At 39.7% G+C, this 24,685-nt stretch overlaps 2 protein-coding genes across 6 annotated transcripts in view; both read right to left on the minus strand.

Moving 5' to 3' along the window:
• The window catches only part of FMNL2 (formin like 2), a 333,014-nt gene that overhangs the window by 71,243 nt on the left and 237,086 nt on the right, over nt 1-24,685 (minus strand). For 4 of the 5 annotated variants that reach the window (XM_061437829.1, XM_061437860.1, XM_061437838.1 and 1 more), the window contains exons 5-6: nt 24,459-24,542; nt 21,363-21,515 (exon numbers count right to left, since the gene is read on the minus strand). In XM_061437829.1, the coding sequence (XP_061293813.1) occupies nt 21,363-21,515; nt 24,459-24,542 (237 nt within the window). The remainder of the gene's footprint in view (nt 1-21,362; nt 21,516-24,458; nt 24,543-24,685) is intronic. The other variant, XM_061437865.1, reaches the window with a different exon arrangement.
• Nucleotides 11,536-13,389, minus strand: LOC133259907 (large ribosomal subunit protein eL42-like). The gene has a single exon (XM_061437981.1). It carries the CDS (start codon nt 12,046-12,048, stop codon nt 11,587-11,589), a length of 462 nt encoding a protein of 153 aa, XP_061293965.1. The 5' UTR covers nt 12,049-13,389; the 3' UTR covers nt 11,536-11,586.

Here is a 24,685-nt window from a genome sequence, read left to right on the forward strand (position 1 = left end):
CACATTTTGTAGAATTTGACCATTTATGTCATGAGATATTTATTTGCTTTAATTATCACCTGAGTAATTTTCCACCTTTTACCTTTTTGAACATGTTTTAAAGCCAGCTCCAATGGACAATATCAATACTCTCCAAAGAACACATCCACGTGGAGCTGGTTTTAATAGATCCCCAAGTTGGCTCTAAAACACCAAAAGAATTAGCACTAACAATTTACTACATGTGAACTTTCTACAAGCACTCCCAGATTGAATAAGCAACCTTAAAGGACTGGCCTCTGGTGCTCTATCAACCACAGGAAATCAAACCAAACCTTGTGTTTAAGGCTCAAAATTGGTTTTCCCAAGCAACTATTGTTTATGCTAAACTCTATAAAATGCTAAGGGAAAATGAAAGATCAAGATGTTGCTTCAGCCACCATCTAGTTTAGGAAGCAAGAGATTTTACGGATAGCCTCTGTGTTAAGATGTTCTCTGTTCACACCTCAGCCCACCCCTTCTGCTGCATGCACTTTCTAACGTGTAAAATGAACTCAATAAGCATACACACACCTGCACTTCACAGTACGCTGAGGTGATAATAGGCACACCTCAAACGAGAGCACTTTCTCGCAAATCATGATCCTGAAAACCCTCATACAACCTTTTCTCAATCAAGCCATATTTGACCAAGTTAATACAGACCGAATCATGGTAACTGTCTTTAGGCATATGAACGTTGTTTGAATGAGGCTCTAATTCAAGAAGTATAAAAGGAAAGGACAAATTGTGGGGTAAGTATCAGAAGGTGACATGCAATGAACATAACTGAACACGAAATGTTACTAATGCAGATGTTTTTTAAATTTATTTCTAATTGGTGGATAATTGCCCTACAGTGTTGTATTGGTTTCTGCCACACAATAGTGTGAATCAGCTATATATATACACACATCCCCTCCCTCCCCTCATCCCACCCCTCTAGGTTGTCACAGAGCACTGAACTGAACTCCCTGTGTTATACAGCAGCCTCCCACTAGTTATCTATTTTACACAAGGGAGTGTGTCTATCTCAATGCTACTCTCTCAATTGTCCTCTCCTCTCCTTTCCCCATTATGTACACAAGTCCACTCCCTATGTCTGTGTCTCTATTCCTGCCCTGTAAATAGGTTCATCAGAAACAGTTTTCTAGATTCCATATGTATGTGTCTAACACAGATTTCGGAGAAGGCGATGGCACCCCACTCCAGCACTCTTGCCTAGAAAATCCCATGGACGGAGGAGCCTGGTAGGCTGCAGTCCATGGGGTCGCGAAGAGTCAGACACGACTGAGCGACTTCACTTTCACTTTTCACTTTCATGCATTGGAGAAGGAAATGGCAACCCACTCCAGTGTTCTTGCCTGGAGAATCCCAGGGACGGGGGAGCCTGGTGGGCTGCCGTCTCTGGGGTCACACAGAGTCGGACACAACTGAAGCGACTTAGCAGCAACACAGATTTAAAACACACCATCTCACAAATCTGAATAACAGAATCACAAGACACTTCCATTCATCTTTATCTATATTTAAAATTTTCTACAATGGATGTACAGTATTCTCCAAATAAAGAAAAAGTTGCACCAAAAAAAACCTCTCGCAGATGGTCTAGGTTTACATTCATCTGAAGACAGAAGGCTAACTAGATCATAAGATGCTAACACTTTCCCTACTTTAATCATCCCACGGAAGAATATTTCCCAAAGGCCTCTTGAGTGGAGAGCTGGTCTGTAAACAGACAGCCAAGCTGAGGGTTTCTGTGAAGAGGCTAAATTCGACCACAACACATGCAGCAAAAGACCCAAGTATCATCAGAATAGCTAAGCTTTGCAAATCCTATTCCCTGGTCCCACACACACCCACCTGGATGCCCATAAAAACAGAATGCCATGATTAAGTTTCCAGAGAAAACTGATGAGGGTGATTGATTAGAGCCACACACCTCTACCAAGCATATGAGTCACACAGATTCACTTAGGTAGGGCTAGAAGATCACAGCAAGAATCTATCACCAATTAAAAATGCAAGCAACTCACATGAAATTAGTCATCACAGTGAAACACTGCATGCACGAGGTGCTCCTGCCTGGTCAGGTTAACACAAGGAAATATGATGCAATGTATTATCTTTAAAAGGGTAGATAAGGGCACATCCGGTTCTATGCCACAGCCCTTGAGGCTAACCTATCTGCATCTTTCACAAACACTGATCATCCCACTTTGGCTATTTGAATAAACTTTCCACAAAGACCTAAGTTTTATAAGGATGACATCACTGCCTCAGTAGAAGATATGGGTGCTTCTGTGGAAAACTAATATCCTTGGCATGTGCTTTGTTACAGAATTACATATAACAAAACAAGTACTACGATATTTTCTTCATGGAGTTATTATGAAACATATAAAACGGGGCCACGTTGGAGACTGCCCCAGTGCATTGTGATTTATGAAAAAGGCCCCAGTGGGAGGCAGTACTAGCTTCCCTATGGTCTCCTATGGATAACTGAGGCAGATCAGCTCAAGTCTTGCCCCATGTAATATCTTGAATGACTCTAGATTTTTTCAGCAGTAAATGGTACATGTTCCCTTAACTGAGATTTGAAATTGGCTTCCTCATTGCTGCTGCTGCTAAGTCGATTCAGTTGTGTCCGACTCTGTGCAACCCCATAGATGGCAGGCCACCAGGCTCCCCTGTCCCTGGGACTCACTAGTAGCTCCCAAACCTCAAGGTACATCCAGCTTAATGTAGGAGGAGGAAGAGAAAGCAGAAGGAAGAAAGCTGGCAGCTCCATTCTGCCCCTCCTCCACTGCCTACCAGGCTGGTGGTTTACACTCTGATTATGGGAACTAATGGTTTTTGAGGCTACTGTGGATCTAGAGAAAGAGGAAGGGGAAACAGCACAAGTTAAAATGTCACAAAGCTAGCTATTCTTACTGAGATTCAGTTGTTTTTCCTAAATCGATGTTTCCCAGATTGCTACAAGACTTTACTCTCTAGAGTTCTGAAAAAGTTGACTCTGGCTTATTTTGCTAGTTTTCTCATTGCTTTCATGGGTCCTGTACTTCACCATTTTCACTGACATCTCATAACATTTAGAGAATCCTGAGAGCCTATTCATTCTGAATACATGTAACAAGTCCTTCAAGTTCAAAGGAACAGTCAAATAAGATTCTGCAAGAATTACATTTCTCTGGTGACTTGGAGCTGGTTCTCTAAGACGTCAGGATCAGAGAACTATCGAATGGAAAAACAAGGGCATTCCATATGTATAGCGGGGCTGTGACCCAAAGACTAGACCATGAGGTTAGGGGACTAAATGCCTTCCTGACTACCCTTCCTCCTCCAGACAGGCAAGCAAGAGTTTTGAGATTCTAGGTCTGTGGACACGAAAGAGGGGTTTTCCAGAGGCAGAAAACAACCCCAAGCCCAACTTTTGGAGCTCCTGTCCTTTGTAGAAAAGATAATGGAGAAGGGATATTTAGGGCTGTTTTTTGAGGTCTCAAGAATTTTAAGGAAATCCTGCTTTTTGAGAGGTCATTCTGACAAGAACACCACCAAATTTCTCCAGCACTCTTCTCCATCGACTGTGAGAATTACCTGCTCTCTTGTCAAGCACTGAACGAAAACTAAACATTATCCTCACATTAAAAGATAGTAAGACACTATCTTGGAAGAACCGCCAGTAATATTCACCAAGTTCTATGTGTGTGGAGAGAAACATGTGCCCAAACTGATTTAAGATCAAAACAAAAGACAAATAACTAATACAATTATGTAAAGTTTAAAAATAAAATAAAATTAAAAAAAAAAAGAAAAATGACTCTAACCGACTGTATTAATTTACGCACCAATGCTTTATAAGTTACATGAAATAATAATAAATGTGGAAGTTACAGTCAATGCTAGTAGGAGTAAAACGCATAAAAAATTTAAGCAACTGTCACAAATAAATATCTTTTAAGAAACCTATACAATGTGCCCTGTTTAGTACTATACTGACAGCTGTGCCGCCTACTTCACACGTGGCAATCCATCTGTGCAGGAGCTGGTAGTGAGCACGTTGATTCACACAGCACTGGCAGCAGGTGCTATGCAGAAGAAGCTATCTCTGCTTTGAAAGACTGTTAGAATGACTGATGAGCGAGAGCCAACAGTTGATTTCTAATAAATGACAAGGCAACTCAAACCTCGATTTCTAAGTCCAGAAAGCAAAAAGAATGTCAAGGTCAGCAGACAAAACCTGGGGAAGTAGCTCTCTTGAATCTACTTGACCACAGAGTAGATACACAGGAATTTCTATTACCAAGTATGTATTCAAGCCTGAACTATATACAGCATTCACTAGAGTTCTGGTTATAACCATGTCTTGCTGCCCTTAAACCACAACTCACTGTTCAGTTCAGTTCAGTTGCTCAGTCGTGCCTGACTCTTTGCGACACCATGAATCGCAGCACGCTAGGCCTCCCTGTCCATCACTAACTCCCGGAATTCACTCAAACTCATGTCTATCGAGTCGGAGATGCCATCCAGCCATCTCATCCTCTGTCGTCCCCTTCTCCTCCTGCCCCGACTCCCTCCCAGCATCAGGGTCTTTTCAAACGAGTCAGCTGTTCGCATGAGGTGGCCAAAGTATTGGAATTTAAGCTTTAGCATCAGTCCTTCCAAAGAACACCCAGGACTGAACTCCTTTAGGATGGACTGGTTGGGTCTCCTTGCATTCCAATGGACTCTCAAGAGTCTTCTCCAACACCACAGTTCAAAAGCATCAATTCTTTGGCGTTCAGCTTTCTTCACAGTCCAACTCTCACATCCATACATGACTGCTGGAAAAACCATAGCCTTGACTATATGGACCTTTGTTGGCAAAGTAATGTCTCTGCTTTTGAATATGCTATCTAGGTTGGTCATAACTTTCCTTCCAAGGAGTAAGCATCTTTTAATTTCATGGCTGAAATCACCAGTGATTTTGGAGCCACAAAAAATAAAGTCAGCCACTGTTTCTACCGTTTTCCCATCTATTTCCCATGAAGCGATGGGACCAGATGCCATGATCTTCATTTTCTGAATGTTGAGCTTTAAGCCAACTTTTCACTATCCTCTTTCACTTTCATCAAGAGGTTTTTTAGTTCCTCTTCACTTTCTGCCATAAGGGTGGTGTCATCTGCATATCTGAGGTTATTGATATTTCTTCTGGCAATCTTGATTCCAGCTTGTGCTTCCTCCAGCCCAGTGTTTCTCATGATGTCCTCTGCATATAAGTTAAATAAGCAGGGTGACAATATACAGCCTTGACGTACTCCTTTTCCTATTTGGAACCAGTCTGTTGTTCCATGTCCAGTTCTAACTGCTGCTTCCTGACCTGTATACAGGTTTCTCAAGAGGCAGGTCAGGTGGTCTGGTATTCCCATCTCTTGAAGAATTTTCCCCAGTTTATTGTGATCCACACAGTCAAAGGCTTTGGCATAGTCAATAAAGCAGAAATAGATGTTTTTCTGGAACTCTTGCTTTTTCGATGATCCAGCGGATGTTGGCAATTTGGTCTCTGGTTCCTCTGGCTTTTCTAAACCCAGCTTGAACATCTGGTATTTCAGGGTTCACGAATTGCTGAAGCCTGGCTTGGAGAATTTTAAGCATTACTTTACTAGCATGTAAGATGAGTGCAACTGTGTTCTTTGGCATTGCCCTTCTTTGGGATTGGAATGAAAACTGACCTTTTCCAGTCCTGTGGCCACTGCTCAGTTTTCCAAATTTGCTGGCATGTTGAGTGCAGCACTTTCACAGCATCATCTTTCAGGATTTGAAATAGCTCAACTGGAATTCCATCACCTCCACTAGCTTTGTTCGTAGTGATGCTTTCTAAGGCCCACTTGATTTCACATTCCAGGATGTCTGGCTCTAGGTGAGTGATCACACCATCGTGATTATCTTGGTCATAAAGATCTTTTTTGTACAGTTCTTCTGTGTATTCTTGCCACCTCTTCTTAATATCTTCTGCTTCTGTTAGGTCCATACCATTTCTGTCCTTTATCGAGCCCATCTTTGCATGAAATGTTCCCTTGGTAGCTCTAATTTTCTTGAAGAGATCTCTAGTCTTCCCCATTCTGTTGTCTTCCTCTATTTCTTTGCATTGATCACTGAGGTAGGCTTTCTTATTTCTTCTTGCTATTCTTTGGAACTCTGCATTCAGATGCTTATATCTTTCCTTTTCTCCTTTGCTTTCACTTCTCTTCTTTTCACAGCTATTTGGCCTCCTCAGACAGCCATTTTGCTTTTTTGCATTTCTTTTCCATGGGGATGGTCTTGATCCCTGTCTCCTGTACAATGTCACGAACCTCCATCCATAGTTCATCAGGCACTCTGTCTATCAGATCTAGTCCCTTAAATCTATTTCTCACTTCCACTGTATAATCACAAGGGATTTGATTTAGGTCATACCTGAATGGTCTAGTGGTTTTCCCTACTTTCCTCAATTTAAGTCTGAATTTAGCAATAAGGAGTTCATGATCTGAGCCACAGTCAGCTCTCAGTCTTGTTTCTGCTGACTGTATAGAGCTTCTCCATCTTTGGCCGCAAAGAATATAATCAATCTGATTTCAATGTTGACCATCTGGTGATTTCCATGTGTAGAGTCTTCTTTTGTGTTGTTGGAAGAGGGTGTCTGCTGTGACCAGTGCGTTCTCTTGGCAAAATGAGAGAGCATCAGAAGACATACTGAAACCATAATCTGATCACACGGACCACAACTCACTGTAAGGGAGTCTAAAAAAAAAGCTACAGTAATTCTGAACGAGTTGCTCAGGTTGAAGAATGTAACAGACCAGTGAGACTACATCAATCTAAAAAGCACAGTAAAAGAGTGAAAAGATAACCTATGGAATGGGAGAAAATAATTTACAAACCAGATATGTAATAAGGGGTTAATATCCAGAATATACAAGAAACCCCCACAAATCAATTGTGGCAAAGTTCCTTTTGCCATAATTTAATTTGCCTTTTGGCAAATTTAATTGGGCAAAGTTATCTTTTGCCCAATTAAAGATTGGGCAAAAGGAACTTGAAAAGACATTTCTCCAAAGAATACACACAAATGGCTAACAGGTACATTTAAAATGCTCACTAATTAACAGGAAAATGCAAATCAAAACCACAATGAGAAAGCACCTCATACTGACTTTCAGAATGGGCATTATCAAAAAAGACAAAAAAACAAGTGTTAACAAGAATAAATTAGAGCCCATGTACACTGTGGGTGGGAACGCAAGTTGCACAAGCATTATGGAAAACAGTATGGAGGTTTCTCAAGCAAAAATAGAACTTCTCCATGTAATGCTCCAGCAATCCCACTTCTGGATGTTTATCTAAAAGAACTGAAAACAAGATCTTAAAGAGGTATCTGCACTCACATTCCTAGCAGCATTATTCACAGAAGCCAAGATCTAGAAACAACCTAAATGCCCATCAACAGATAAGTGGATAAATATGGATAAAATATGGTTTTAAAAAATAATAATGAGGCGGTGTGACAGAAGTGTTACCTGATATGGTACTAATCACAGCAATGTATAAACATACAAAAGCAACACACTGTATAAGTTACACAACAATTATATCTCAACAAAAAATTAACTTATATATTCACACAGACACACAATATCAAAGTCCTGACAAAACAAAGAAAGGGTTGTGAATTCCCTGGCAGTCTAGTGGTTGGGACTCGGTGCATTCACTGCCGTGGCGAGAGTTCAGTCCCTGGTTGGGAAACTAAGAGAGGGTAAGGTGGGTGGGATGAATTGGAAGACTGGGACTGGCATATATGCACTAATATGTATAAAATAGACAACTCATGAAAGCCTACTGTAGAGCACAGGGAACTGTACTCAGTGCTCTGTGGGGACGTAAACGGGAAAGAAATTTAAAAAAAGAGAATATATGTAAACACACAGCTCATTGACTCTGCTGCACAGCAGAAACTAACACAACACTGCAAAGCAGCTATACTTCAATTAAAAAAAAAAGAAAGGGTAAGGAATGGTTCCAAGTGAAAGGATGTTACACAGACACAACTAAGCACAATACATGATCCCTGTGTTGGATTCTGGACAGAGTTTGAAAAAATGTTATGAAATAGACTGGAATAACTAAACAGACTGAACTAAAAATGTGCCAGTATGTAAAAGTTCTGATTTTAAGAATTACACCATGGTTATCTAAGAGCATGTCTTTGTTCTTAGGGTATCTACCCAAAAATAATTAGGTATAAAAGGGCATGATTCTGTAACTTGTTCTCAAATGGTTAAAAAGTGTGTATGTTTACAAAGTAAATGCGCAAATGGTAGAGTGGACAAAATGTTAAAACAATTGCTGAATCTGTGTAAAGAGCATAAGGAGGAATCATTGTACTATTGTTGCCTTTTTTTCAGTTTTCAATGATATCAAATTAAAAGCACAGAAATAAAAAGAAGAAAATTATGGTAGATACATACACTGGAATATTATTCAGCTTTCAATTAAAGGAAATCTTGCAATATGTTGTAACATGGATGAATCTTGAGGACATTACACTATGTGAAAAGAGCCAGTCGCGGAAGGACAAATGCTGTATCATTCTATTTATACGAGATACCTGAAATAGTCAAACTCACTGAAGTGGGGAGTAGAATGGTGGCTGCCAGGGCCTTAAGATAGGGCAGAATGGGGAATTGCTAATAACTAGTATAAAGTTTAGGTTATGCAAGGTAAGTGAGTTCTAGAGATCTGCTGAATGATATCTTGCCTACAGTCAATGACATGTACCATACACTTAAACATTATTGAGAAGGTAGATCTCATGGTAAGGGTTCTTAGCATCATAAATAAATAAATAAAAGCAGTATTCTTTTAAAAAATAGCAATGGGTGATAACATAAGAATTAATTATAAGTAATGTGTCAATGATAATTCCAGGTGTACAGGAGAAAACCCACTTCTGATCAAAAGCTACATGTAATCAAATCCTGAATTTCTTTCAAGATCTACATCTGCAAAGCACCAAAATTAAATGGAAACTGCTATTTAACCAGTGGTGCCTTGAAGAAAAAAAAAGTCTGATCACCCATCTATTGTCTTGAAATATATTTATTTCTAGACATATTCTTACATGTGAGTTTGTACATGTCTGCCTCTCCCTTTGAGCTCCTATTATCCAAGAACAGTACATTACTGCAGAACCTTAAATGGAATGTTCCCTGAACTGACCTAACCAGGCCTTCCCAGAGTCCATCAAGAAGGTTTTTGAAAATATTCTGTGACGTCTCCATGCCAACTTTTGTGAGGTTTGTAATATGTAGGTGCTATTGGTAATAGAAAAACACTAGGTATATTTTATTCTTCTTACAAAAGTATCTTCAAGTAACCGAACTACTCAGATATTAAACTAAATAAACCTATAAATAAAGACTACAATCAGAACTCCCTTGGAAGCTAATGTTAGTATTCAGTCCAATCGGAATGCAATGCCATCTGAGTATATCACATCATTTGGCATAACTGTACTAGTCTTTTATGGTTCCAAGGTCTGGACTAATAGAACTTTACTAAGATTTGGGGTTTTAGGTTTCTTCTCCCTGACTATTCAGACATGACATCACCTGGGCATATTTTTTCTATCAATTAAACTCATAAAATATTAATACTTGATGCTAAAAAAAAAAAAATGAACCAAGCACTTTTCTGTCTCTAAAGCCAAAAGAAACAGAGCTGAAAGAGTAGAACCCAGATAGTTTGAAGTGGGAGTGAAGCAGGTGGGGGAAACAGACAAAGACAGAAACAGAGATATGTGTGGGGGGTGTTGGTTACACAAAACTCCTAATGAACATTTTTTTCTATTGAGTTGTTGAAATGTTCTGTTCACCTAATTCTCCAGCAGAGGACCAGGTGATAGCTAGAACAGAACCTGTAAGGTCTCATTTACATGCATTTTGAATGGAACACCTGAATCAACAGGCTCCATCAAATGAATGAAGGGCCATTAGTTTGAATTTTCTGTTTTTCAATTATATTCCTTTTGTAAAAGGCATTTGCTATGGAGTGGCTAATTAGGATATGACTCCATGGGAAAAGTGTCCAAGGAAACTAATGCTTGTGACTTTTCAATGGAAATATTTCTATGTTCATCAATATTTGGCCCCTCTTTTCATAAACCTTCAATAAATCATTGTCAGTGTGTCAAAATGACAATTCCACAGCCTGGTCTTCAACACAGTACATCAGTTCAGTTTAATCGTTCAGTCGTGTCTGACTCTTTGTGACCCCACAGACCTCAGCACACCAGGCCTCCCTGTTCTTCACCAACTCCTGGAACTTACTCAAACTCATGTCCATTGAGTCAGTGATGCCATCCAACCGTTTTATCGTCTGTCGTCCCCTTCTCCTCCTGCCCTCAATCTTTCCCAGCATCAAGGTCTTTTCAAATGAGTCAGCTCTTTGCATCAGGTGGCCAAAGTATGGGAGTTTCAGCTTCAACATCAGTTCTTCCAATGAACATTCAGGACTGATTTCCTTTAGGATGGACTAGTTGGATCTCCTTGCAGTCCAAGGGACTCTCAAGAGTCTTCTCCAACACCACAGTTCAAAAGCATCAATTCTTCGGTGCTCAGCTTTCTTAATAGTCCAACTCTCACATCCGCATATGTACATAACACAGTACATAACCTGGCTCTCCATGACTTCTAGCCAGACTTATCTGTTCACTGTTTCCTGAACAAACCATGCAGTCTCACAGCTGACTACTGCTCCTACAGCTCTCCCTTCCTCCCCTGGCTGCTACCTTCTCCTCCCAACCTTCCTCACGTGCCACATGCAGACCAAGTTATGACTCTTCTCTAGGTTCGGTTGTTCACTCTAGTCTCTAAGGTTCCATATAATTAGTTCTGTTTATACACAAGTGATACCAACATGTGTTAGTAGGAGCATGAACACACACACACTCTTCTCAATCAAATCATATATAAAGACACTGACATAGTAGAAAGAAGTTAGAAGACTCGGATTATAAATTCTGGCTCTATCACTTACTACCTACGGGTAACTTCTCTGAGCCTTCTTGTCTGTAAAATGGAGCTAATAATTCTCAAACACTTCCCTACAATTTTATGAAGATATAATGATGCAAGTATGAAAAATTCATTTATCAAGAATGAATATATTATGTACAAATATATTATTCCCCGTGTCATTCTGTATCCTCAATATTTAGCAATGCACCCTTCACATATTATGGATGCAATCTGTCTTGCAGATGAAGGTGACAGAATGTAGCTGGAGCAATTTGCTAAGTCACCTTCAGTATTTTTTTCAATCTTATACAGTTAACATTTATTGACTACACACTACCGTGCCAGGTTCTTTATAGGAACTGTTAATCTCACAACCTATGAGGCAGGTCCTAAATCTGATCTGAGAATCTGTGAGACAGATCCCCAATAATGCACTGGTCAAGTAGGCTTGTTTTTCCATTTCCACATAGCCTCTTTCAGTCAATTTTCTTTTTTTTTTAAATAAGAGGATTTTATTGATGGCATTTTTATTGTCTTAATAATAAAACAAAATATAAAGCTCAAAACTGATCACCTGGCCCTTTCTCTTCTTATCACCTCCCAGCTCAAAATGCTTGCATCTCTTAATAGCCAGGATCCTCTTCGATCTACATTTGGGCTCAGCACATTCAAGCCTCAGTACAATCTTCTTTGTAGTTTTAGCCTTTTTCCGGAAAACTGGCTTAGTCTGCCCACCATAACCACTCTGTTTCCCGTCATAACGCCGCTTTCCCTGGGCATACAGAGAATCCTTGCCCTTCTTGTACTGTGTCACTTTGTGGGGCTGGTGCTTCCCACACTTCTTACACAAAGTCCAGTGGGTTTTTGGAACGTTCACCATGTTTGTGAGACTGATACCAGCACAGAAAGAAAGCTCAGTCGATTTTCTATTGGATAAAAGACCCAATAAAGAAGTGGAACAAGGGAAGAAAACCTCACAGTGGAAAATGCCTGACATGTGCCAGTGTGGTGCACCCACAAGCTATAATTACAACTCTCACCATTTCTACTAGCAAGGTCATTAAAATCAGTTTCGAGCTGAAAATCTGGAATGTACACTCTTAACCCAAGTACATTTTTCTCTTTTTACAACACCCAATAAAAAAGAAATGCAAAAATCTGAAATGCAACAGCCTAACACTTCGAACTTGTTTCTGCCTACAAATGTGCTGAAAAGGAAAAGTGACAATTTGTAGTTACAGTTTATTTTTGGAAAGTCTAGGAATTTACAAAGTCTTTCTTCTATATATGGGTACTGCATTTTCTGCAACTTTAGATCTTCAGGTCAACTGTCCAGCAGGTTAAGGGGCATCTTCAACATTTCCCCTTCCTCAGAAATAAAACTCAGGTATTGGCTATAATGATCATCCATTATCCTTTTTGCTTCTATTCCTTTTCAGCATTTTCTCTCCTAAAGTAACCGTTACTGAAAATTTTAACCAACATCTGCCATCTCATCTGGTGAACAGACAAACTTCCAACCTTGAGAATAACTGTTTAAATATACTTTTCTTTCTAACTTTTCCCCTTCAAGTTGGCAGATAAGGTAAATTCTTCAAGATCCTTCCACAGGGAAAACTTAGAATAAATAAAGTTAAGGGAAAGGAATACATGTAGAATAAAATATAGATTACAAGTCTCAGTCATGAACTACAGAAGATCTGAGTTGATTTTATATAATTTGGGGGGAGAAGAAGGAAGAGAATAATGATCATTTCAGAAATTACATTCTTAATTTACAGAAGTTGGAAAATGAACAAAACTGAGTTCAATCTCCTTGTTTTGAGAATCAAGATACAAGTGTTTTAGCTTCTAACTATAAAACTCAAGTATATTTTTCATGTGCTACTATAATGAAGATCATGGCATCCGGTCCCATCACTCCATGGGAAATAGATGGGGAAACAGTGGAAACAGCATCAGACTTTATTTTTCTGGGCTCCAAAATCACTACAGATGGTGACTGCAGCCATGAAATTAAAAGACGCTTACTCCTTGGAAGGAAAGTTATGACCAACCTAGATAGCATATTCAAAAGCAGAGACATTACTTTGCCAACAAAGGTCCGTCTAGTCAAGGCTATGGTTTTTCCTGTGGTCATGTATGGATGTGAGAGTTGGACTGTGAAGAAGGCTGAGCGCCGAAGAATTGATGCTTTTGAACTGTGGTGGTGGAGAAGACTCTTGAGAGTCCCTTGGACTGCAAGAAGATCCAACCAGTCCATTCTGAAGGAGATCAGCCCTGGGATTTCTTTGGAGGGAATGATGCTAAAGCTGAAACTCCAGTACTTTGGCCACCTCATGTGAAGAGTTGACTCATTGGAAAAGACTCTGATGCTGGGAGGGATTGGGGGCAGGAGGAGAAGGGGATGACAGAGGATGAGATGGCTGGATGGCATCACTGACTCGATGGATGTGAGTCTGGGTGAACTCCGGGAGTTGGTGATGGACAGGGAGGCCTGGTGTGCTGCGATTCATGGGGTCGCAAAGAGTTGGACACGACTGAGCGACTGATCTGATCTGATCTGATCTGATAATGGTTTAAGTTAAAAGGTTAGGTGATCTTCTTCGCCCAACAATAAAAATTCAAGGTAAAATGCTACTGCTGAAATAAAAACTCGTAAGAGCTTAAAAGAGCTCATCTCTTTTAAAATATCACTTACTTTATAAGCAAACTGGTACTGAGTTGGTATTTTCATAGCTGTAGATAGGATCACTGTTACGAAGAGATCAGGAAAACTGCTATGAACAGAAGTAATTATTGCAAATGAAAGCCAATGAGCCACGTGGGCCCTTAGCCCATACACATGAAAATCTGTCTGTAGGAATGAGTTAGCTGCTTAGGAAATAAGGTCTTTGAGCTGGGCTTCAAGTGCCTCATCAACAAAGAGTTGGACTAAATGACATGAGATCCTTTCCAGATTCCAGCTTTTCCCCTTTTTACTAATGGTTCAATTCCCCTTCTAATCAATCAGACACAAAGCTTCTGTTTTTTATCACTCTGATGGTCTCTGCTGTATTATCTAAGCTTTGGGTATCTCGCATGTAGGTCTAAGCACCAGCTGCCTCAGCAATCTTTCGCTCCAATCAATATCCAGGGCATTTACCAGACCCTACACATCTTGTGTGATTCCCATTCCACTGCCTTCCAAATAAAAGCCAAATTCCAAAATTCCAAGAAAGAAAGGTTCTTTTTTTTTTTTAATTTTATTTTATTTACCTTTGCAATATTGTATTGGTTTTGTCATATATCAAAACGAATCTGCCACAGGTATACATAAGTGGTTTCTCCCTATCTGATCCATGAGTATATAGTATATGCATTTTATGTCAGTTCTAAAATCATAAAAACAGAAACTTGAAGAATTCATTCATAATCTCCTTTTCAGTAAAAATAGTCACTATCTCCATTCAATAAACCTTCTTTTCAATGTCTTCCCATTTGCAAATGTGTGTGTGTGCTCAGTCATGTCTCACTGTTTGTGACCCCATGGACTGTAGCCCTCCAGGCTCCCTCTGTCCATGGAATTCTCCAGGCAAGAACACTGGAGTGGGTTGCCATTTCCTACTGCAGGGGATCTTCCCAATCCAGGGATCAAACCTGTGTTTCCTGCATCTCCTGCACTGGCAGGCGGATTTTTTATGACTGTGCCTGCTGGGAAGCCTTCATTTCCAAATAGGTGAAAATAAAACTGTATTCATTGAGAACTTTCTTATTCCTATCTTTCATTTAGGAAACCTTGTTCACGTTTCTACATGATGGTTATCTTCTAATAGTTGTAAAGTACGTAAAATCCAGCACATGAATCAGGTCTCCAGTAGGGCATTTAGCACCTTTGGGTGAAGTAGAAAAAGACACGGTTTCTGGGAAGGCTTAACAAGTCCTCTCCTGCACAGTACAATTTACATAATTCCATTTAGACACCCTGATATTAAAATAGTATATTTACTGAGGGAAAAAATCATTTTGTGAATATATAGGCAGGATCATGTGACATGACAGCTGGGGTCTGGCCACCTCACTTCAGATCCCAGGCAAGTTGCTTAACCGCTAGAGGCCTTGGTTTCCTCAGAATGACAGTATTAACTAGTAGCAGCAGATATGTATCTCACAGAGGCCTTGTACGCAGTGAACAATCACAGAAGGCTCTTAGGACAGTGCCAGGCACACAGTGGACACTCAACAAATTCTATTTTTCTCCCCAATAAAAATCAATGCTACCAATATCTTTGTGCTTGTTTTTTAGCAATTTTTAAAAATTATATACCTGTGATGGATTCATTTTGATATTTGGCAAAACTAATACAATTATGTAAAGTTTAAAAATAAAATAAAATTAAAAAAAAAAAGAACCAAAAAATAAATAAATAAAAATTACTCCGATGAAAAACATTGCCAGGAAAGGATTAAAGATGTGTAAACAAGGATGTAAATTTGAACTCTTCATGTAAATGCACTAAGTATATGTAAGTGCTAAAAATAGCGATGATGACTTCACAAAATGCCAGTCCATTAAGATAATAATCTCAGGAAAAACAGTAAAATTTGTTCTAGGAAATCTTAGAAAGAAATGTAAGTAGGAGTTAATATATATTAAAGAAAATATGGGGTCATGATTTCCTTTAAGTGGGAAGGTCAGTAAGGGTGACCTGCAAGGCTTTCCCAGTTTGGTATGTCTGTGACCCAGTCGCCATTAGACAGTCCTGCTGCTGCTACTGCTGCTAAGTCGCTTCAGTCGTGTCCGACTCTGTGTGACCCCAGAGATGGCAGCCCACCAGGCTCCCCCGTCCCTGGGATTCCCCAGGCAAGAACACTGGAGTGGGTTGCCATTTCCTTCTCCAATGCATGTAAGTGAAAAGTGAAAGTGAAGTCGCCCAGTCATGTCCGACTCTTAGCGACCCCACAGACTGCAGCCTACCAGGCTCCTCCATCCATGGGATTTTCCAGGCAAGAGTACTGGAGTGGGGTGCCATTGCCTTCTCAGATTAGACAGTCCTATCCCACTGCAAAGATCAGAGAACCTCTGTCCCAGAGAGGCAGGATCTTCCCTCTGTCCCAAACAGATCTGATCTCTGATGTAAGATTTTGCTCAGCCCATGTTCGTTCATATTACCTCTACCTGCGACAGCCTTTCCTCACCCTGATAAACAACTCTGGCCATCACTTAAAGTCCCAGTTTAAATCTGGTCTTCCCTCCAGATTCCTAACGCTCCACCACTTTCTTTTAAACCTTGTAATACTGATTTATTAACTACAGAAAGAAAGTGATTTTGTTCAGTCATGTCCGACTCTTTGCAACCCCACGGACTGTAGCCTACTAGGCTCCTCCATCCGTCCATGGGATTTTCCAGGCAAGAGTACTAGAATGGGTTGCCATTTCCTTCTCCAAGGGATCTTCCTGACCCAGGGATCGAACCCGGGTCTCCAGCATTGTAGGCAGCTATTCTTACCATCCAAGCCACCAGGGAAGTCAGCTTATTTAAGTTTAGTGGCATTAAACATGATATTCTTAAAAATTACTTTCTCTTACATCTGAATTAATGCAATTTTTGCCTTAAAAAATCTAGAGTGTCCATATATGCATACAAGGCATCATTTAATTTAGCCAGATCTGTAACAGAAATCTATCTTAACTGAAGGCACACCAGACTCTAAGCTTATGAGACAGCACACTCGAGGTTTCCATTTCATCAATAAACATTTCTACAACTGGCTACTCTGACAAATTTATGATAGTACAGAATCTACAAGTTGATACAACTCCAGGTGAATGTCATGTCACAAAATGCTTAACCATATATTGTAAGTATTTCTAAAAGGCTACATACGAAAAGAGAGTGCAACATTAGAATTTTGTTTTGAAAGTAGAGCATTTTTCCTTTTCTTCAATCAAGCCACATTTACTGTCTTTTTTTTTATATATATATATGAAGTGTTTTAAATTTCTTGAAATCTCATTTCTTCCTCCAAGTTTTTAACCAACCCTTTTGTCAAGTGATATAGGATAAGATTACTGAATCTACATTATTATCTGGGGATGGGGAATGCGGGAACTAAAATCTGCATTTGGATACAGAAGACATTCTAATCAAACAAAGCTACCAGAATAAATTGTCTCTACAGAATGTGACTGTCTTTTTATCAGTCCACAACAAACAAACAAACAAACATTTGTTAAACAAATGTTTAACAAACATTTCAATATTAGTTAAAATGCAGTATTGCTTGAAGGCTCAAACTCTTAAAATGAAGAATCATAATATGATAACAGAAAGAATCAAAGTTTAAAAGGTACTGGGCTTTATCCCAGTACAAGGTGATGGAATGAAGCCATGCAGTTATCATACTATAACACAGAGAGCAGGTACCATGCTCTGCTGTCACACACTACAAGCTCTCTTGGGTGCCACTGTCATTGTCATCCATGATTTACAAGATGTTCTGGTTAGAAGCCTTGTCATCAATGTGTAAACTGAAGTTGCTCCAGAAGCAACAAGGGGAGAAGCGGCCCTGGTGGCATTTGAACTGAAGATACTCAGGCAGAGAAACCAATCTGGTGGTGACGTGAGAGATGAATGGAACTGGAGGAAGAGGAGACAGGAGGACGAGAAAGGGCAAGAGAGAGGAGGAGATGATGATCAAATATGACGTGGGAGAATGAAAAAGAAAACCAACAAAAATAAAGTCAAAAAGTGGAGGTAGCAGAAAAAAGAAAGGGGAGAGAGGAAGGAGAAGGAAGAGAGAGAGAAAAAAAAAATATATATATATGTAAACAATCTTTGAAAATCGCTCAGTTGTGTCCAACTCTTTGTGATCTCATGGACTATACACAGTCCATGGAATTCTCCAGGCCAGAATACTGGGGTGGGTAGCCTTTCCCTTCTCCTGGGGATCTTCTCAACCCAGGGATCAAAGCCAGGGCTCCTGCACTGCATGCGGATTCTTTACCAGCTGAGCCACAAGGGAAGTCCAAGAATACTGGAGTGGGTAGCCTATCCCTTTTTCCAATGGATCTTCCTGACCCACAAATCCAACTGGGGTCTCCTGCATTGCAGGCGATTCTTTACCAATTGAGCTAACAGGGAAGTACCTCTGGTTGCTGTTTTTACAAGTTAAAGATGCTATCAAATGACCAAATACAGAATTAGAAACCATTAGACCTGGAATACACTGATACACATTGTTTAAAAACAAAAATCGAAGCTTCAAGTCAACAAGTGTCATGAAATTTATTGCTATATTGGTTTTTTTTTGTTTTTTGGTTTTTTTTTGAGAGCCCATGAAGGACTCAAAATTCTCCAAGCCAGGCTTCAGCAATTCGTGAACCGTGAACTTTCAGATGTTCAAGCTGGTTTTAGCAAAAGCAAAGGAACCAGAGATCGAATTGCCAACATCCACTGGATCATCAAAAAAGCAAGAGTTCCAGAAAAACATCTATTTCTGCTTTATTGACTATGTCAAAGCCTTTGACTGTGTGGATCACAATAAACTGGGGAAAATTCTTCAAGAGATGGGAATACCAGACCACCTGACCTGCCTCTTGAGAAACCTGTATGCAGGCCAGGAAGCAACAGTTAGAACTGGACATGGAACAACAGACTGGTTCCAAATAGGAAAAGGAGTACGTCAAGGGTGTATATTGTCACCCTGCTTATTTAACTTATATGCAGAGGACATCATATAAGGAAGCACAAGCTGGAATCAAGATTGCTGGGAGAAATATCAATAACCTCAGATATGCAGATGACACCACCCTTATGGCAGAAAGTGAAGAGGAACTAAAAAGCCTCTTGATGAAAGTAAAAGAGAGTGAAAAAGTTGGCTTAAAGCTCAACATTCAGAAAACTAAAATTATGGCATTTGGTCCCATCACTTCATGGGAAATAGATGGGGAAACAGTGGAAACAGTGTCAGACTTTATTTTTGGGGGCTCCAAAATCACTGCAGATGGTGATTGCAGCCATGAAATTCAAAGACGCTTACTCCTGGGAAGGAAAGTTATGACCAACCTAGATAGCATATTCAAAAGCAGAGACATTACTTTGCCAACAAAGGTCCGTCTAGTCAAGGCTATGGTTTTTCCAGTGGTCATGCATGAGAGTTGGACTGTGAAGAAAGCTGAGTGCTGAAGAATTGATGCTTTTGAACTGTGGTGTTGGAGAAGACTCTTGAGAGTCCCTTGGACTGCAAGGAGATCCAACCAGTCCATCCTAAAGGAGATCAGTCCTGGGTGTTCATTGGAAGGACTGATGCTGAAGCTGAAACTCCAATACTTTGGCCACCTGATGTGAAGAGGTGACTCACTGGAAAAGACCCTGATGCTGGGAAAGATTGAAGGTGGGAGAAGAAGGGGACAACAGAGGATGAGATGGCTGGATGGCATCACTGACTCGATGGACGTGATTCTGAGGGAACTCCGGGAGCTGGTGATGGACAGGGAGGCCTGGCGTGCTGCGATTCATGGGGTCGCAAAGAGTCAGACACAACTGAGGGACTGGATTGAACTGAACGAAGGAGTCAAAGGAATTTCAAATGTTCCATTCCTGAGCCTGAAACTGTTTAAACACACAAAAAACAACACAATGTTGGTTTCTTATTTGGTCAACACACCTATCAACCAGAAATGTCATAATGGTTCCCAAGTTTCTCAAAACAGTATTTCCATCATGTCTCTCTATATACTTTGGGTCTTTTTTTTCCAATTTAAAATGAATTATATGGGAGGGAAGATTTACAGGGAGAGGACATATGTATATCAATAGCTGATTTATGTTAATGTATGTCATAAACCAACATAATATTGTAAAGGAATTATCCTGCAGTTAAAAATAACTTCTTGTTAAGATGGTAGCTGGCCAGTATATGATACTTTCCAGGTAAGAAATGATGAAAAAGCAAATGAAAAATGTCCTTTTGTCAATTAAATTCCTTACACATCACTATAGCTGTATCAATGGTAAGACTTTCCATTTGGGTTACAGAGTGATTAGGGAGTTCTTCAGGCACAACTGGTCCTCCTTCAACTTCCCAATCAGCCCACATAATCCTCTGTCCACACATTAAGCTGATGCAGACTAGCAGGTTATATAGCCCTTGTGTGTGTGTGTGTGTGTGCCTGTGTGTGCACGCACGAGTGTATGCACTCAGTTGTATGTGACTCTTCGCAACCCCATGGACTATATATAGTCCACCAGGCTTGACTATCCATGGGATTTCCCAGGCAAGAATACTGGAGTCAGTTGCCATTTCCTACTCCAGGGGATCTTCCCAACCCAGGGATTGAAACTGCATCTCCTGCATCGGCTCTTTACCCCCTGGGAAACGTGCATGTGTGCTATGCCTGGCCGCTCAGTCATGTCTGACTCCTTGCGACTCCACAGACAGCAGCCCACCAGGCTCCTACAGCCCTTGACCTATTGCAAAAGTAGTGAGATGAACTGACATTCAATTCTTCATTATTATTATTGAATCATTCCAAAGCTGTTAATAATTTTGGCATTTCCAAACAAGGAAAATCTGCATGGCTGATAAAAAGCATAATATACAAACATCAAATCCTGAGCAGAACTGAATTTATAAAGACTTTAACTTTCCATGACAAAAACCCACCAAACTCTACAGTAGGTATGAGTGAATGTACAATTTCAGTGATATTACACTCAGCAGTAATACAGGTGTTCACCCCCCATCCTCCCTTAGTAAAGTGGTATTTCAACCAAAGAAGAAGGAATCTGTAGGAGGAAACGGAAGGCTGACAATGGAGAGCACACCCAACCAAAGGAACAGTGCTTAAAGGCATCTCTTTAAAATAATCACTGCACCTATGACTAAGACCACAACCCACAGAAGACACACCTGAGTTACCACAGGAAGAAGAGAGAAGGAGTAGGGTTTAAATAACAACAAGGAGTTCCTGAGATTCTCAGATCTCAATGTGCTGACTCTACCTAGGAAACAGAGCCCAGGATGGCAGCATCTCCTGGGTTTCAGGAACTTATCTGTCTATGGAGACTGCTCTGCTGTGTCATTTGGAAGCAGAATTTTCTTTCTGTGCTGAATGAAGGAGTAGTATTTGCAGCAAGCTACTTAAAGGCATTGAGTATTGCCCAACAGACGATCCCATGAACTCCCGTAGGAATCTGCATTTGGAATCGTTGACAACACAAGTGCCGTGGGACAAGAACAAGTGATACATACAAAGCCCAGGATCCTCAGCAGAAGTTGTCCCAACATATCCTACCAAACCCGCCTGTTCCTGAACCAGGCACTCACCGCAGGGCAGAATGTCTTCCCGAGCGGGATACACTGTTGCCCACGGGGGAAGGCAGGTTGCTTCCTCTGTGCAGGTCCTCAATGGACCGACTCCAGGGCTTTGATTTGTCCACCGAGCTCTCCACAGTGCTCTCCACACTTTCAAAGTCAAAACTAAAACAAAAGAGAAATGCCACTCAAGACTTAATTCAGATTCACACAAACACATGGATGTGTAAAACTTGCTCCTTCCAATTACACATCTGCACCTTAATATGGGTAGTTTTTGCAAACAAAGAAAACTGATAATGGAATACAAATGAATTTCCATGGACTATGTGTTAGCTTCAAAAATACAGAATGACAACTAGGAATGTGTTATTTGCATCTTATTATAAGGCTTGCTGACTTACTGATTAGTAACGAGCTCTGGCGGGATAGGGAAAAAAGATCTTAGAGCTGTCTACATTTTGCTTTAACGAGTCAATATGTTAGGCATATACTAATTTATTCCTACCCATCAATTTTCACTGAGCATTTTCTCCTAGTGTGTTGGCAAATGTGCCTTTCCAACCATATGTGATACATTACTTACAAAGTTATGAATTTGCTTTGATTTTGGAATCTCTCCCCAGTGTGGTGCTCTTTAAAGTAGGGCTGTTGTTTCTCTGGCATATTTTTGAGGTTATTACTCATGTTAACCATGTTAGAATAAATGGCTAAATTGCTCATCCTTGTATAATTTTAGGAACAAATTTTTAACACACAGGCCTCTGTGTTCTATGCATTTTTCCCCTGCCAAAGTTAGTAGCTCTACTTTCTCAAAATATATTTTGTCAATGGTTTCTAGCCATAGTTCCAACAAGAACACCTGATCAGGTAGAAAATAAACAGAATGCAGCTATAATTAGTATCATCTGTAAGATTTTGAAGGCTATCATGGAAGAAATATCAAAAACACATATTGGAAATAGCAAGTATGACTTATTGCACAAGTGTGACTGCCAAAAGAAAATAGCTGCTTAGAACAACCATCTGTAAACTAAGTGATACTCTCCATCTATTAAATTCTAAGCCAGATAACAGAGACGGATGCACAAAGTCATTGAATGGGTCTAACAATTCTGTTATTCCTTAGGATCCAGAAACCAGTGAACAGAAAAGAGGTGGAATTGAGTAATCAAACAGATCCTTAAATATTAAAAATAGAAGCCTATAATTGACATCAGAGAAGGTAAGCCTAGGGGCATCCTAAGATCACCCATGTCATTAAGACTCCTGCTAAGTCACTCTGCAGCCCCCATATGTTCAGCCGTTCAGCATCCTTATGCTCCTCTCAGCTCATCCCCCATCCCCTCACCGAGCAGAAAAAGGAAACGCGCAACTTGGTGAATGCTCCCGTTTTAGGGAGGCTGCATGAGTCTGCTGTTTCACATTACATGGGAAAGAAAACTGCCACATGCTAAGGAATAGCAAGACATTTTTCCAGCCCATTTAGTTTCAAGAAAGGATAAAACATAAATTACTTACCTACATATAATTTTCTAATTAAAGCAAAAATAAGACTAATAAGCAAAGACTGTAAAGTTAATTCTAAAATTTAAAAAAGTAGAAGATTAGGAACCAAAAACTCTGAGTTCTTATTTTTTTTGTTGTTGCTGTTGTCTTTGTTCTTGGGCTTCAGATTAGAAAAATTCCCTTGGAGAAGCATGACCTTTTCCCACTGGCCTCATGTGTAGATGCATTTGGGAAAGCTGCTTTATAAGCTCTGATGTGATGGGGTAAAAGGTTGATTACAGCAAACATATTACAAATCGTACACAATTCTTTTCCATTATTCCTGAAGTTTCTTAGTCCTTCCTTAGTTCCTTATTAAATACTCTTCCAGATTTTAAAATATGCAACAGGATAATACTTCTATTCCATTTTGCCATATAATATGAAGTGTAGGGGAGATTAGCAGTTTTCAATGTAATAGGGGTAGATAAGAAACAACCTTTGGAAGAGTATGCTATAAACAATAGCATTATATTTCAGAGGACAATTTCTTATGAAGATAAGAACTTATCTGTTGAATTTTCTTAATACAGTCCATATCATATACAAAGCTATCAAAACTGAAACTCATCAAGCCAGTTTCAGTTAACACTTTAGTTTCTGCAACAACAAGGCGGGAATAATTACAGCTTTCTCTTCACCAATTCTCAAGGAAGTGATGAGGATTATAAGATAACACGTGGTTACATCTTAAAGTGCAGCAGTAGAAAAAACAAGTTCTTGCTTTAAAAAGAAGAGTTGAGAAGAAAAAAAGCACCATCTAGGCCAAAATGCCTTCCAATAAAATTAAAAAATACAGTATTATTGCCTTAATGTGTATGTGTGAGCGTGTCCATCTCTGGATATTGGAATAGTTTTCGATTAAAGAGGGAAAGTGGAGGAAAGAATGCATCATTCGAACATACACTTTCATTCCTACCGTAAATCTTTCCAGAAGCCTAGCAAATGAGAAAACTGTGAATCAACAAAAGCAAGGTGAAATAGTACAATTTTTCCCGCTCTTCCCCATTTTTTCTTTTTACCCCCTATAAAGGAAAAGTCAAAACAATACAAATATATATAAATTTAAAAAGGAAAACCTCTTGTTTACCCCATTTCCTCCACTCCCACTATGTTTAGTATCTATTTCTGCATTAATTTTCTCTGTATTCACTAGCACATATAAATATACACATACAAGTTTTTTTTTAAATAAAAAAGGAGTCACTATTATGTACCTTGCTTTATTCACTCAATAATATATCATAATACCTCTTCCAATAATTGCTAGAGTATTCTGCCATATGAACATATGAAACCTGAGCATCAAAGAAAGCACTTCTTTTGAAATAAGGACTCCTCTAAGGGTGATCTTACTCCCGTTTTATTTTTGCCATAAAAGCATTTCTACCAACAATTATGTGATTTGCTTTTAGTTACTTGAACAGAAACAAACCTTCTTAAGCCTTACCACATCTGCTTCTGGGTTTTTCCCCTCAGTGTGGTATCTAATTTTACCACTGAGCTGCATCTTCTGTGACCACATAAAATTTAAAAGGAAACAAGCCAGGTTTTACTTACGTTACTGCATACTGCGCAAATGATAGATATTCTACCAGAACATCGAGACCTTTGTTTTCTTCATTCAGAAACTCTCTGACCCATCTGTTTGGGGGAAAAAAAAATTCATTGGCAAAGATTATCATATGCTGTACCATAAAAGGGCTTTCCCAGGTGGTTCAGTGGTAAAGAATCTGCCTGCCAATGCAGGAGATGAGGGTTCGATCCCTAGGTTGGGAAGACTCCCT

Source organism: Bos javanicus, chromosome 2, assembly GCF_032452875.1.
Source record: "Bos javanicus breed banteng chromosome 2, ARS-OSU_banteng_1.0, whole genome shotgun sequence".
Taxonomy (NCBI): Eukaryota; Metazoa; Chordata; class Mammalia; order Artiodactyla; family Bovidae; genus Bos; species Bos javanicus.

What these genes read in the sequence shown, in the direction of transcription:
- LOC133259907 (XM_061437981.1), bottom strand. Translation starts at nt 12,048, where the DNA reads ATGTCAGGCATTTTCCACTGTGAGGTTTTCTTCCCTTGTTCCACTTCT.